The following is a 13,032-nucleotide window of genomic DNA, read 5'->3' as shown; positions in this document are numbered from 1 at the left end:
ATACGCCAACTTAAATCGAATGAAAGTTTGACCCTTAATTCGTATGCAGGTCTACAAAGTCGTACTGTATGGCTAGAGGATTTTAGATATAGTATTTTCTCTTCCTTACTAAATAGGTGGATGCACTAGAGGCCAATTGATGTTTTAGTTATTATCAGAGATCATAATGTGGATGCTGTCACTCAGTTTGAGATATGATGTCGAAATCTCATTTTATTCTGACGTAGTTTAAATTTTTTTGATATCTATAATACTATGACATACTAATTTTAACTTTTGTTCATGAGAAAATATATTGAATTACAGATCTGAATATAAATTATATTATATATTAGATATATGAAAAGGAATAGTAGAGTTCCACGTAAACTGAACTCTGTTTTTCCTTGCAGGTTGTGTAAAGAGACGTTTCGTTATTGCAGATTTTGGCGACAACTTCAGCGGCTTCGACAGATTCCCCTTCGACGATATACCTCCCGAGTTCAGAGAGCACTTTCCGTCGCACTGGAACCGCAGGTTCAGTTCTCGCGACGAACAACCACAACAGCAAACGCCCGCTTCGCCAACTCAACCACAGCAACAAACGACCGCCACACAGACTGAACAGACCCCGACGCACAGCGAACACGAGCAGCAAACCCAGATACCACAGTACGGACTCAGAAACACAGTAGACCTAGGGCAGAAGAGTCCCGCCGACCCGAGCTTGGTCGATGCGGACGATAGGACACACCGATCTATGTCAGCGCCCCCAGACACACCTAATCAAACAAAGATGAGTGGACACAATCACCAGGAGCAGACCCATCAGCCTCACGGAGAGACCCAGTCTAATGTCCGACACATACCGATATTCGTAGAAGGCCGCGACAAGCCAGTCATCAACAAGTCAGTGGACCACGGCACACACTTTGGAGAGGCTAAGCCACAGTATGTACCTCCTCCACCTCCGCCGCACGTCGACAGGGATCAGTATTTCGCGGACGATGTTAATTTCCATCCACCGCCTAATTTCTCACGTTCCTTTGGCACGCCTTTTAACAAGACTTATAGACAAGGACCTCAACCTTTTGTACAGCAAAAGGCATACCCACAAACGGCGTTTGCCCGTGGTGCCTCTCCCCAGAGATCGCAGTCTCCCAAACCTACCGACGAGCACTTCGTTAAAGTCCCTGTTCATCACGAAACACCAAAAGCTGAGCCTCCGTCCAGAGCGCAAAAATCACCCCAGCAACATCAACCTCCACCGCCAAAGTCTCCTCAACAACACCAGCCTCCGCCACCGAAGAGCCCACAGCAACAACCTCCACCTCAACGGGAACAAACTCCTCCGCAGCCTAAAACTCAACAACCATCATCCAATGATCCCATAACACAAATTCTCAGTATTCAAACCGACGTTCTTAACCTTATGACTGATGTTGAGAATTTTACTGGCACCAAAAAAGACAAAAGATATTTGTTTCTTGACGAGATGCTCACAAGGAACCTCATCAAGTTAGACAATATAGAAACAGACGGCAAGGAAAACATCCGACAGGCGAGGAAGGAAGCAATCAAATGCATCCAAAAATGTATAGCAGTCTTAGAAGCCAAAGCGGACAGTTCGAACCAACAAAGAAAGGCACAGCCCGAACAGGAAACACAAGTGCAAGATGAATGCCAATCCCATGACGTGGATATGAAAGAGAACACACAGAACGATCAGACCACGGAAATCCCTGCCCAGCCGATCGTTGAGAACGGTGAAGTGGAAATGGACGAGGCCACCAAAGATAAACCAGCCGAACCACAGACGGCTGCAGCAGTTCCGCCACAAACAGACAACACCGAAGAGGCTAATGTAGAAAAGCAAGCGGCCGAATCAGCTGTAGCGGTAGAGAAGGATGAGAAACAAGAAGTCGTAAAAGTTGAGGCGCAAGAGAAAAGTGAAGAAGTAAAGCCAGAAGATGCAAACGCATCCGGCACAGTGAATCCGGCAGAAACACAACCATCTGCGGCCGACACACGACCCGAAGACAACAAATCTACTGGAGGTGACGCAGAGAAGAAAGAAGACAAGAAGTCTACTCCGAAAAAAGTAACCAAAACAGTAAAAAAACGAGACAAAAGTAAAGATAAGAAGGATGCCCCTAAAGATAGCAATAAGGAAGATAAAATAGAAGCAAATAGTGTACTGAACCCGGAGCCGATGTCTGTCGACGAGAAAGGAGACAAGACGGACTCCCAAGTGATGGATGTAGATGGTGCTGCTAGTCAATAAATATAGTGTGGATTAGTGAATATCTCCTTTAGATACACATTTGGCATTCGTTATCAGCCTGCTTCATGTTTGTGCCTCTATAACACGTGTTGAAATTGTTTACGTTTGTACATTATACGTTTTTATTTTATTTTAAAGCAAATGTGTAAAGCGATTTATGTCGTATTGGATTTAAAAATGGTCTCGTTTTGAATCCTAAATAATATTTAATTTATTGAAATTATCATTACGGATAACACAATTTTCTCAATAAATGATGAGTACACAAATTCTGTTTTCTTTTTCAATTGCCCTTAACACTGGTAATTCTCGAATCTAAGGTACATTAATAGATATTGAATTCTAAGATCGATCGAGAAGACTTATATTCATTTTGTTTTCATTTAAGTAAATAACAAGAGTGGTTGTAGTATTTTACTTCACTTTCACTATATAGAATAATATACATTTTACTAACTACACAATAAAATAAATAAATACAAAATTATATAACTTTCAAGCCTTTATTTTCTAATAATTTACATGTATATTTTAGATAACAGTCTTTATAATTTTCAGGATCTCGAATAACAATATTTTTCACCTATACACTTAAAATATATGATGTACTTAAATTTATAGTTAGTTCTTTGAAATTATTGAAGCTGTGAACTGCAACTATATAATTATGTGAATGATTATTATCAAGGATGACAGATCGAACGGGCTTTATTGGTCACTCTTATTATGAAGAGGTAATTAATAAATTGCTCAACCTGTTTAACCCTTTCGCTACAGGAGGCCTTGCTACAGTGTTTCGTAGGAAACAGCTCACCCATCGTGTGCAGGCGGTGTTTCTATAGTTATCGCTAGTAGCGAAAGGGTTAATTACCATCATCGTTTTAATTATTTATAACTGCTTAGATAGGGGACGAACTCACAGCCCACCTGGTGTGTTAAGTGGATACTGAAGCCCATAGACATCTATGACGCAAATGCGCCACCCACCTTGAGACATCAGTTCTAAGGTCTCAGTATAGTTACAACTGCTACCCCGCTCTTTAATCCGAAAGGCGTTACTGCTTCACGGCAGAAATAGGCAGGGCGGTGGTACCCACCCGCGCGGACTCACAGGTCCTACCAGTTTGCGTCGTACAAACACCTCAATCGGAAAATTTCACTACTCCCATTCCTTCATGACTCGGTCCCAGTCCTCGTCTGATATGAACGGTTTATCGATGCAACTGATCATGTGCTCTCCGCAGTAGATGCATTCGTTCGCCACGATGTCGTCTATTTCGTTCTTCAAGACTTCCCTGAGGGGCAGGCCGCTCGACGTGGCGGTGGACAGCTCGATGTTGGACAGCACGGACAGCTGCCGCTGCAGGTCGCCCAGCTTGCTGCGCTTTGCTGCACCTGCGTTCAATCGACATTCGACGTTTGGACATTATCATTATAAGCTAGCTGACTGCACCTTGGGACGGATGGTGATCGTCACCCTATGAGCAGGCAGTTTCCTCTCGGTGATGTTCACGGGGCGACCTAAAGGGGGTTGAGGCTGCGCCGCACGCTATCGTCACTCTAGCACGTCTATGTCGGGCGTTCTCGGGGTGGCACCGCGTGTCTGGTTGTAGTGTTGACCGCGGGAACCCCCCTACTCTGACTGGGTTCTGACCCCGGACGGAGATCGGACGTCGGGTGTAAGAGTGCAGGGGAGTCGTTAAGTGCGGTAGGGCCCTAAAATTTTTTGGGCCCGCGGTCTGCTCCCAACACCTTGCAGATCGTCAAGTCCCACATACCCCGCGCTCCCCCTAGGCGCGGGGACTTCGTAGGAGGTTCGGCCCCAGGCCCGAAAAAAAAAACTCGAGAGTAGCTAATGGTAGCCGCAAAGTTCATCGACCGCGCGAGATCCTCACCAAGCATCGGCGTGATCTCGGCAGTGAGGCAGTCCGCGTGGAAGTGGTGTCCGCAGGGGAAGAGGTAGAAGGGCCGCAGCAGCAGCGCGAGGTCGCAGGCGCAGCACCCGGACGAGGCCGACACGCGCACACTGCGACCGCGGAACGAGTGGATCTCATCGCGAACCTGGAACGTTATATCCGACAGTTTAGCACCCTACCGTCCTATACCAACAAACAAACCGCGTCAAATCTGACAAATGAAACCAAGCACTTATAACAACTGTGTGCTTCGTGTGATCCGGTGTAGTTTAGAAAGTACCAGTGGACTAAAGTTTAATCAAAGACAGTTTGACTAATGTGGTAAAATAATATGTCAAGTTTAGATGTGGTTCAATAATTGAACCGTAATATCTTTATTAGTGTCCTCGTTAATGTGTGTTAAAGATTGATGTCCTCTAGAGCCAGAGCGCCCCCGAAAGCAACTTACGTATTTAGCGGCCTTCGTAGCTTCTTCCATTTCAGCTTTTGTCTCCTCAATTTGATTGTTGTACTCCTGGAAATGACCATCGATAAACCGTGAATAATGCAAATCGACTAAAATGTCATTGTCATACAGTGCAATACAGACAGGAATGTGGTGTTTTCGCCACTGATTCGTACTACTAAATTGTACACAAAACGACAGAAATTATAAAAAAAGAACTGGGATTAAATAAGAGTTTAAGATAGAATTTCAAATTTACCTGTAAAGATTGACAAATAGGTTCCCTAAAATGATCTATGGTGACCACGTCGCTGAAGAACGGCAGGATATCTTCGATCTTGATCAGAGGACACTCCTCGAGGAAACTCATAGCTTCCTTGATGTCTTGGTTCTTGGTGATCACGTGTTCAGCTGGCAATACATATTTTGAGTATGCATAGAATAGTTAATATTTATAATTATTAACTAATTCTAATCAGAAATGCGTTATATAGAAATTCTCAAAAATTTGAACACAGGAATTTGTCTCGGACACCAGCGCAATTACACAATATCTTATAATTAGCACTGCATGAGATGTTAAAAGTCAAACGAAGCACGGGGTGAATGACCTTGCACGACGCGGGGCGCCACCTCTACCTAATATAGACTGCGGGTTGACGCAAAATAAACTTGCTATAATCTACTACAAAACAACAATCTTAGTAATACTTGTGTTTTTGGGTAATTAAATACTCCTTCTGGTGTGAGCACCCGCCGTTGGATGATTATCGGAAGCCATGGACTTCAATCACAATATGAATACCTTGAGACATGAGGTAGAAGTCTCAATTACATTGTTGTAACAATTTAAAATTTACATGTGTAAATTAGGCAACCTTAATATATTTAGGGTTGCCTTCGTTAAGTTTATTTTTTTATTGCTTAGATGGGTGGAAAAGCTCACAGCCCACGTGGTGTTAAGTGGTTAGTGGAGCCCATAGACATCTACGACATAAATTCGCCACGCACCTTGAGATATAAGTTCTAAGATCTCAGTATAGTTAAAACGGCAGAAATAGACGGGATGATGGTACCTACCCGCGCGGACTCACAAGAGGTCCTACCACCAGTAATTACGCAAATCATAATTTTGCGGGTTTGATTTTTATTACACGATGTTATTCCTTCACCGTATAAGTCAATCGTTAACATTTGTCAAGTACATTTTTCATTAGAAAAATTTGTACCCCCCCGCCTGCAAGATTCGAACACCGGTGCATCGCTCAACACGAATGCACCGGACGTCTTATCCTTTAGGCCACGACGACTTCGACGACGAAGTGAGTATAGTAGAATTATTTTGTCCGTGCAGTTTGGGTCATAAAACATAGCCCGGCTAGGGCGGTGAGCATGTTGCGCGAGCGTAACGCCATTATCGATAAAAACAAATGAGTCATCGAAGGCGGCGGGGTGGTATACGAAGGGTGGTGAGACATTGTTATGTTATGAGTCATTTGTACTTACTTGCAAATTATAGTACATTATGTCGAAGAGAATGTGTTTTTATGCATTCGTTTTCTGAATTTCTTTAGTGACACAATGGCTACTCCTTTTTTTGTATCAAAACGGCACAATTTATTCAATATAATATTTAGACGTGTTGTTACCAATAATTTCTGCCGTTTTCGTTAACTTGTTGCGGCGATATGTGGTGTAAGTGTTCAATTTGTGATTATTTTTTTCATTTTTATCACTAACCCACAAAATGATAAAACTAAATACACTATCGATAACGCTTATCGACAACAATAATGTTCATCACTATTCCCGTCCATAAGGCTCGTGAGTGGAAGAGAGAGCGAAATACTCGCTTCACCGCTCCGATTTTTTATGACCCAAACTGTACGGGAAAAATATTTCTACTATAGTAAGAATAAGTTCAGTTCGAATAAGTGAGAGCGTCAGTCACCGATGTGCAGCCACAGCTGGCGCTGCACGTGCGGGCAGTCGGGCAGCGCGGCGACGCTCTTGGCGAGCGCGAGCCGCACGCGCAGCGCCAGCTCCACGGCGCCTTCCCACAGCCCCAGCAGCGCCGACAGCTTCACGCACGCCTCAGACGCGTTCTTCTCGCGACAAAGCCTGTTCCGACAAGCTTCAAATTATTCTGAGGCGTATCGAAATCAGTCAATGCTGTTTCTTACAAATCTAAATATTCATCTATATATTTAGGTATCATTTGTGAACAATATTAGCAGTTATTTTCAGTTTTTGTTTTAATTTTGAATTTTTGAGTTTTTTATGTTGAGTAGAGAAACCAACAACTATAGAAAATTTTAAAATACTAACTTGGCTAATAAAAAATACTAACTAATTGGCATATTTTTTCTATGAATCAACTTGAGATTCAAATGAACTGTTCGTGTTTAATTTATGAAAATTTCCCAAAATCCAAATCTTATTAAGTTTCATTAGTTTCATGTTATGATAAAACCTCCCCCAGTAAACACTCACCTCAGCGCGTAATGAACATCGTAGTTGACCAGCGCGATGTCCTGCCCTTGCCGCGACAGGTACCTCATCAGCGCCTGCTGATCATGCTCCGCGTACAGCGTCAGCAAGTAGTTGTGAATCGCCTTGTCCTTCACGTTGAAGTGCACCACAATGAACTCCAAGTATCTGGTGATCTCCGTGATGTGCGCCTCGTCGTTCTGACAGGACAGGAACGCCGGCAACAGCTTCGAGGGACTCAGCCTGGCGCCTTGAGCGATCAGAGCGTTCACCATGTGCTTGGGAGCCGCCTCCATCAGCACCGGAGCGAACTGGTAGAACAGGTCCGGGCGCTTCAAGTTCTGCAGCGCGTTTATAGCTTCTAGATAATTCTTCCTGTACACGTACTGGGACACGACGTTTTCAAAATCCTCGTTGATCATCGTCAGTTTCAGTAGATTCTGTTTGTCGCCGTGCGAGGACATCAGCTCGTATATGACGGATTTAACGTGACGCATCGTCTTCGATACCTTCGGATGGAGCAGGAACACTTCGAAGTCGCTCTGCATCTGATGGTATTCCGAGCTGTCGCCCCTGCCCGTCCGCCGCAGCGTGCCCAGTTGCGACAGATACAACTCCGTCATCCAGATAACGATCATCGAGATCAACGTCTTATCGTCATCTGTCAACGACTCCAGTCGCCTTTCCAAGTATTTCTTTAAGGCATCAAATTGCTCGGCTTCCAAAAACTTAAGACATATCGTCTCAAAGCTTCTCTGGGTTTCGGCATATATTTCGGCACTTCTCTCGTATTCGCCTTTCGAGAAGAACAGATCGGCTTGTTTCATGTTCACGATATCCAGGAAGGCCGGATTGTTCTGACAATATTCTCTAGCCAGATCGAACTGTTCTTTATCTGAATATATCTGCCATAGGTTCCGTTCTTCACGAACGATCTTGTAGCGAAATATCTTTTTTTCCGTAAACACCCAAATCTGTCTTTTCTTCAAGTCGCGTATTATTGTTTTGAGTTTCCCATGAGCTTCCGAGTAAATATCCTCGTGGACAAGTTCTTGATTGAGTAGAGATACTACTTTAACTCGATCTGAATACATTAGCAGAGTGTGGAATTCCGTGAGAACAAATGATAATGGGGGTATTTCTTTGCCGTCCGGTCCCGAAGGGTAGGTTACGAGCGAGCCTTGGGTGACAACAGAATTTGAGTTCTGTTGAGATGTCGGGTCCAACTGTAAAATTTATATAATTCAAGCAACGCTCCCTAGATTCGAATGTCAGTTCCATTACAGTCAAAATAGGACATAATTTAAGGTGCAGCGATCTTCTCAAAGGGTCACAACAAATGTGGCACAATGAAAATTATCAGCAATATTTTGTTTCTTGCTTAGAAGATGAGTTCAGGTGGACCCACTTGACCTTAAGTACCTGACCCCGTTGACATCAATAATGTAAATCCCGACACCCATCATGAGACATGAGTTCTCAGTTTTACAGTACAACGGCTGTCCCACTGTACAAACTGATTTTGATAGTTAACTAGTATAATTGTTGAAATAATATGTATGTAATAATAAGTATGATGATTATCATACCTGACCATAGAAGATACCCTGTTCGGTAAGCCAGGCAAACGTTTTAGGCATTTCATTCTTATCAAAGTAATATTGTAGCTCAGAATATTTTAACGTAGAAGGTATTTCCTGAAAACCTGTTTCTGGAATGGTTAAATACGGATAAAAGACTGACTTCAGAGATGGTTTGTTCTCAGAAAAAATGGCATGCCCGATGAACTGGTAAATTCTTGTTGGTGTTGTCACAAATATACAGTACTTTTTTGTTCCGGCAACCCTGTGAAATTTTATTCCAGTTATGGGTGTGTCTGCCCCCTTTCCAATGTCGAAAATCTGTAAATTAATTACAAACATTAGGTTTTAGTTCTTTAAAAACAATTAAATATGTACAATGACATTAAGTTATACTTTAGTTTAATTAATGAAACAATTGATTGTCTTTCTCAGACACTTTATCAGGAATTATAATAACACCATACTGTTATACTGTGTATCAGAAACCAACCCATCCAGATAGATACTTATATGTTGATTTCATCACTACCCAGACTACTTCTCTGATTTGATTTGTCTTTGTTACAGAGAGCTTAAGACAATAGTGTCATTCAACTTCTGAGGGAAGAACATCACTACGAAGAAAAAAATAGCAACATTTAAGCGAGCATCTTCTATCATTGTACAAACCCTACAAGAAACCAAACCTAAGAACTATAGCATAGCTTTGAAAGTTCTTGTGATCTATAAACCGGATTATGATTGTAGGCTCTCATTGATAGGACAGAATAAGAGACACATATAAGGAGCATACTGCAGACGTCAAGAATAACCGATAAGGCAAGTTGCATAGTTGTTGTGTCAATTTCCTCTGGACAGTCGTACCAACCATTTTATGAGAATTTATAATTTTCAAATAATTGCTAAAGAAAATAACTCCACAATAGATTCACAGGCTATTGAAAAAAAACCTTAACCTGAATAGAAAAGGTGGTTGAATGTTTTTGTAACATCTGGGATTCTCTTATCGTAAAGATGGAAACCCAAGTTACATATTGCAAGATGACAAGATAGTGTAAATTTTTTATGTGTAAATAAATGTAACAAGAAATATTATCAAACAAAATTATAAAAGTTTTTTTACCACTTCCTCTACTTCTTTGGCTCCACAGAGTGGCAGGTAATTTGGCAGCTTGTAAAAAGAAACGTAAAGGACGCAACTATTGTCATTGCATGGAACCAAATAAATGTGAGATCTTTTTCAAATACAATAAAGAAAAGAAGTATTGCCAATTTGATAGTTTTACTTTAATTTTTACATATTCTTCAAATTTAAAATTACAAAATACTCCTGAACTTGTTAAAGTTATTGTTCTATCACATCTAAATGTATGGTAACCATTCCAATGTCAATAAGGGAATAATTACCTAAACATGAACATTAGCAATCGATTCTTTTGCATTATTGCAGATGAGCCAGCACACACCTGATGGAAAGTGGCTCTTTCTCTTGTAGACATAATGCCAAGAACACAGTCAAAAGCCCACAGTCTATCCCATAAACATTAGGAGGAATACCAGGGTTGTATGGTCACAATTGTTAATTTATCTTACCTGTCGCCAGTACTGTTCACTGGCAATGAACATTTTGTCATTGTTCGGTTCTAACTCAGTTTCTAGTAAATGTCCTTTAGAAGTGCCTAATAAAATAGGTCCCGTCATGTTGTTAGATGTGTTTTCAAAATTCCAACCAACTTCAGTAATTTCATAGTTGGGGATTTTGCTGACAAATTTTAGTTTCGAGCTCTTTTGATGGATATAGGCTAGTTCAGGGCATCCATCTTTTGTTTTAGATGAAAATGACATTAAGAGATGACATCCGAGTGGATCCAGAAACAAACCGCTCAATTTAGAGGTTGGCTGACAATATTTTGAGTAGTGAATTTCTGCAAAAAATTATTAAACTATGATTAAAATTGGCAATATACTATAATAATTAATTCAAAATACCTAGCTAGACATTTTGATCTTAAGGAATTATATCTGACACATTTTCTCTAATTTCAACTTAACAAAAAAAAAAACCAATAGTGACTAATTTCTTTGTACATTTAAATATAATATCCTAGTCTTTTCAGAAACAAACATTTGGAGCAGCTCCAATACACATGGACTCTAGATTACCAGCAAGGCAGTTTTTAAAACTTGTTTGGCAAAGTTGAAGTTTCCAAACATCTTTATAACAAAACTAGCTGTACCCGTCCGCTTCACTGGGCATTTAAAATTAGCATTATTATTTCTCACCCCCACAAAGGTTCTCATCATTAACACCCCCGCAACTGGTGTAGGGAGTCCAACACTCATATAAATATCAGCCTATCCATTAACTACATGTATTTCCTACATGGATACCAAGTTTCAAGTCAATCAGATGCATGGTTCAGTAGTTATAGCGGAACATCCTTAAAAACCACTGTAGATTTATATATTAGTATAGATAACAATAAAATATCTATAATACACAAATAAAATATTTTTTGTGACACAAAGTTCAGGGATTCAACTGAATTTGAAACTGAAACTGCCCAAAATGGGCAAAATATTTTATTACAATAAGGCCGACAACTAAATAGTTTTTATAGCATTAGATAGTGGCATCTGGTATTGATATCTAGTGTATTTTTAGCCATTGGCTTTTTATTAATGCTATAAATAAGTATGACTATTAAATTATTAACTATTGTATTAACAGTGTTTTATTGTATACTATTTATTAGTATTTATACTATTACTGATCTTTGACATTTGAGTCAGCCTAGAGTGTTGAAAGTTTATTTATTTTTATTTATAAAGTTTATTTAGTTTGTTGGACTGATCAGGTGAAAGACCTTACTGAAACCCCACTTAACGAGTGTGTGCGCCGGGCCTCGGTTCGCAAACTGTGGAAAACATCTGTTAAGGCTTTAATGAGCAAGAATTCCACATGACCACAACTGCTCTGCCAAGAGCAACCGATTATGATGATGATGAGAGTGTTGAAAATGTTATGGTAGATATTTCACAGAAGTCAGAATCGTTCACAGAATAATATCGTCAGATGCCAAATAATGCTAAAACTACCAAGCCATGAATAGTTTTATTATGCATAATATGTTAAATACTGTTCAATTGAATAAAAAAAATGTTATTAGCATCGTTGCATTTAAAATATAATGCAAAACTGATACCTTGCTCAGAATCAGGATTCCTTATGTCCATTCTAAACAATTTCCCATTCGCCATAGCCACCACTAAGTTATCACTAGAAACGGCAGCGTGAGTGATTAAATCCGATGGGTTGAGGTTCATTTTCTGTTTCGTAAACATCGGTACATTATCTTCGAGCTGCATATTGATGTATCCTGAAGATATCATGGGCTCAGCAGGTGGCTTTGTTCTATAGGAAGCCTGTGCTGCTTGCTTATACTGATCTAATATCGAAGTCATTTTGGAAAAAACAGTTCGTATAACTACACCGACGACAGCGAACAGTAATTATAGCTCTGTGATAAACATTACACTTTATTTAAGTACATTTTAAATTTTAATTAATTTGATTGACATAAAAACAAGTACCAAGTATGATGTTTTTTTGTTCAATTATATAGGCAAGGGGAATGTCATCCAGTAGTCCAAAGCCATGTCAATGTCAATATTTCCACATTTAATAATTCAATCATTTTAAATACATCAAATTAATCTTAGTTTAAGTATAAGTTCCCAGAAATGCTAGACTTTGATTTCAAATGTAATAATGTCTTGGAGAAGTTCTAAGTAATTGAGAAAATTGAGATCACACATTCAATTTATATCTTAAAATTTCTCGAAGCGAACAGCAGTATATTAAAGTTGTTTTTGTTGCTTTTTTATAGAAGGTAAATGTTTAAAAATGAAATAATATTATTTTTATGTTGTCAAACAGCGAGAACGGATATGTGAATGTGAACGGCGAAAAAGTGAAGTGTGGTATTTGAAGTCCTAATAATTAAATTGAGTTTTAATTGGTATTTCGGTGGAGAGTTATTATTTACCACGAGTGAATATTTGAGATGAAAGTAAAAATGGATTCTTCCAAAATTTCGTTGAAATTTCAATAAGTCCCATTTTATTATGATAATTATATAATTGAGGTAGTCCGAAGCCAAACAGGAAATAACCAAAGGAAGAGATTAAGTCTCAAAACAAAGAAAAAGTGTGGCTGAATTTTTTTTCTCGAAAATCGAAACGCTTGGATTCGTTCTTATGGTCTAGTAGTGGTTTTTTTTTTTTTTTTTTTTTTATTCTTTATTAGAGCCATACACCTATTAGGTTAAGTCG

The 13,032-nt window shown here is 39.9% G+C and overlaps 2 protein-coding genes across 4 annotated transcripts in view; one reads left to right on the top strand and one right to left on the bottom strand.

Annotated features, from left to right (window-relative positions):
* Samui (BAG domain-containing protein Samui) overlaps positions 1–2,532 on the top strand; it is a 45,207-nt gene extending 42,675 nt beyond the window's left edge. For 2 of the 3 annotated variants that reach the window (XM_012695743.4, XM_012695744.4), the window contains exon 3: positions 423–2,532. In XM_012695743.4, the coding sequence (XP_012551197.1) occupies positions 423–2,263 (1,841 nt within the window). In that variant the 3' untranslated portion in view covers positions 2,264–2,532. 3 annotated transcript variants of the gene reach the window in all.
* Positions 2,533–2,747: 215 nt separating this feature from the next.
* LOC101740612 (vacuolar protein sorting-associated protein 18 homolog) lies at positions 2,748–12,322 on the bottom strand. Its single transcript, XM_012695823.4, has 9 exons — positions 11,904–12,322; positions 10,291–10,622; positions 8,704–9,015; positions 7,118–8,340; positions 6,576–6,745; positions 4,884–5,035; positions 4,628–4,693; positions 4,159–4,324; positions 2,748–3,658 (listed from the first exon to the last, which is right to left on the bottom strand). The coding sequence occupies exons 1-9, from the start codon at positions 12,160–12,162 to the stop codon at positions 3,423–3,425; spliced, it is 2,916 nt and encodes a 971-aa protein (XP_012551277.3). The 5' UTR covers positions 12,163–12,322; the 3' UTR covers positions 2,748–3,422.
* Positions 12,323–13,032: the final 710 nt, after the last annotated feature.

This window comes from Bombyx mori, chromosome 17, assembly GCF_030269925.1.
Source record: "Bombyx mori chromosome 17, ASM3026992v2".
NCBI lineage: Eukaryota > Metazoa > Arthropoda > Insecta > Lepidoptera > Bombycidae > Bombyx > Bombyx mori.
This window is presented reverse-complemented; position numbering and strand designations above follow the sequence as displayed.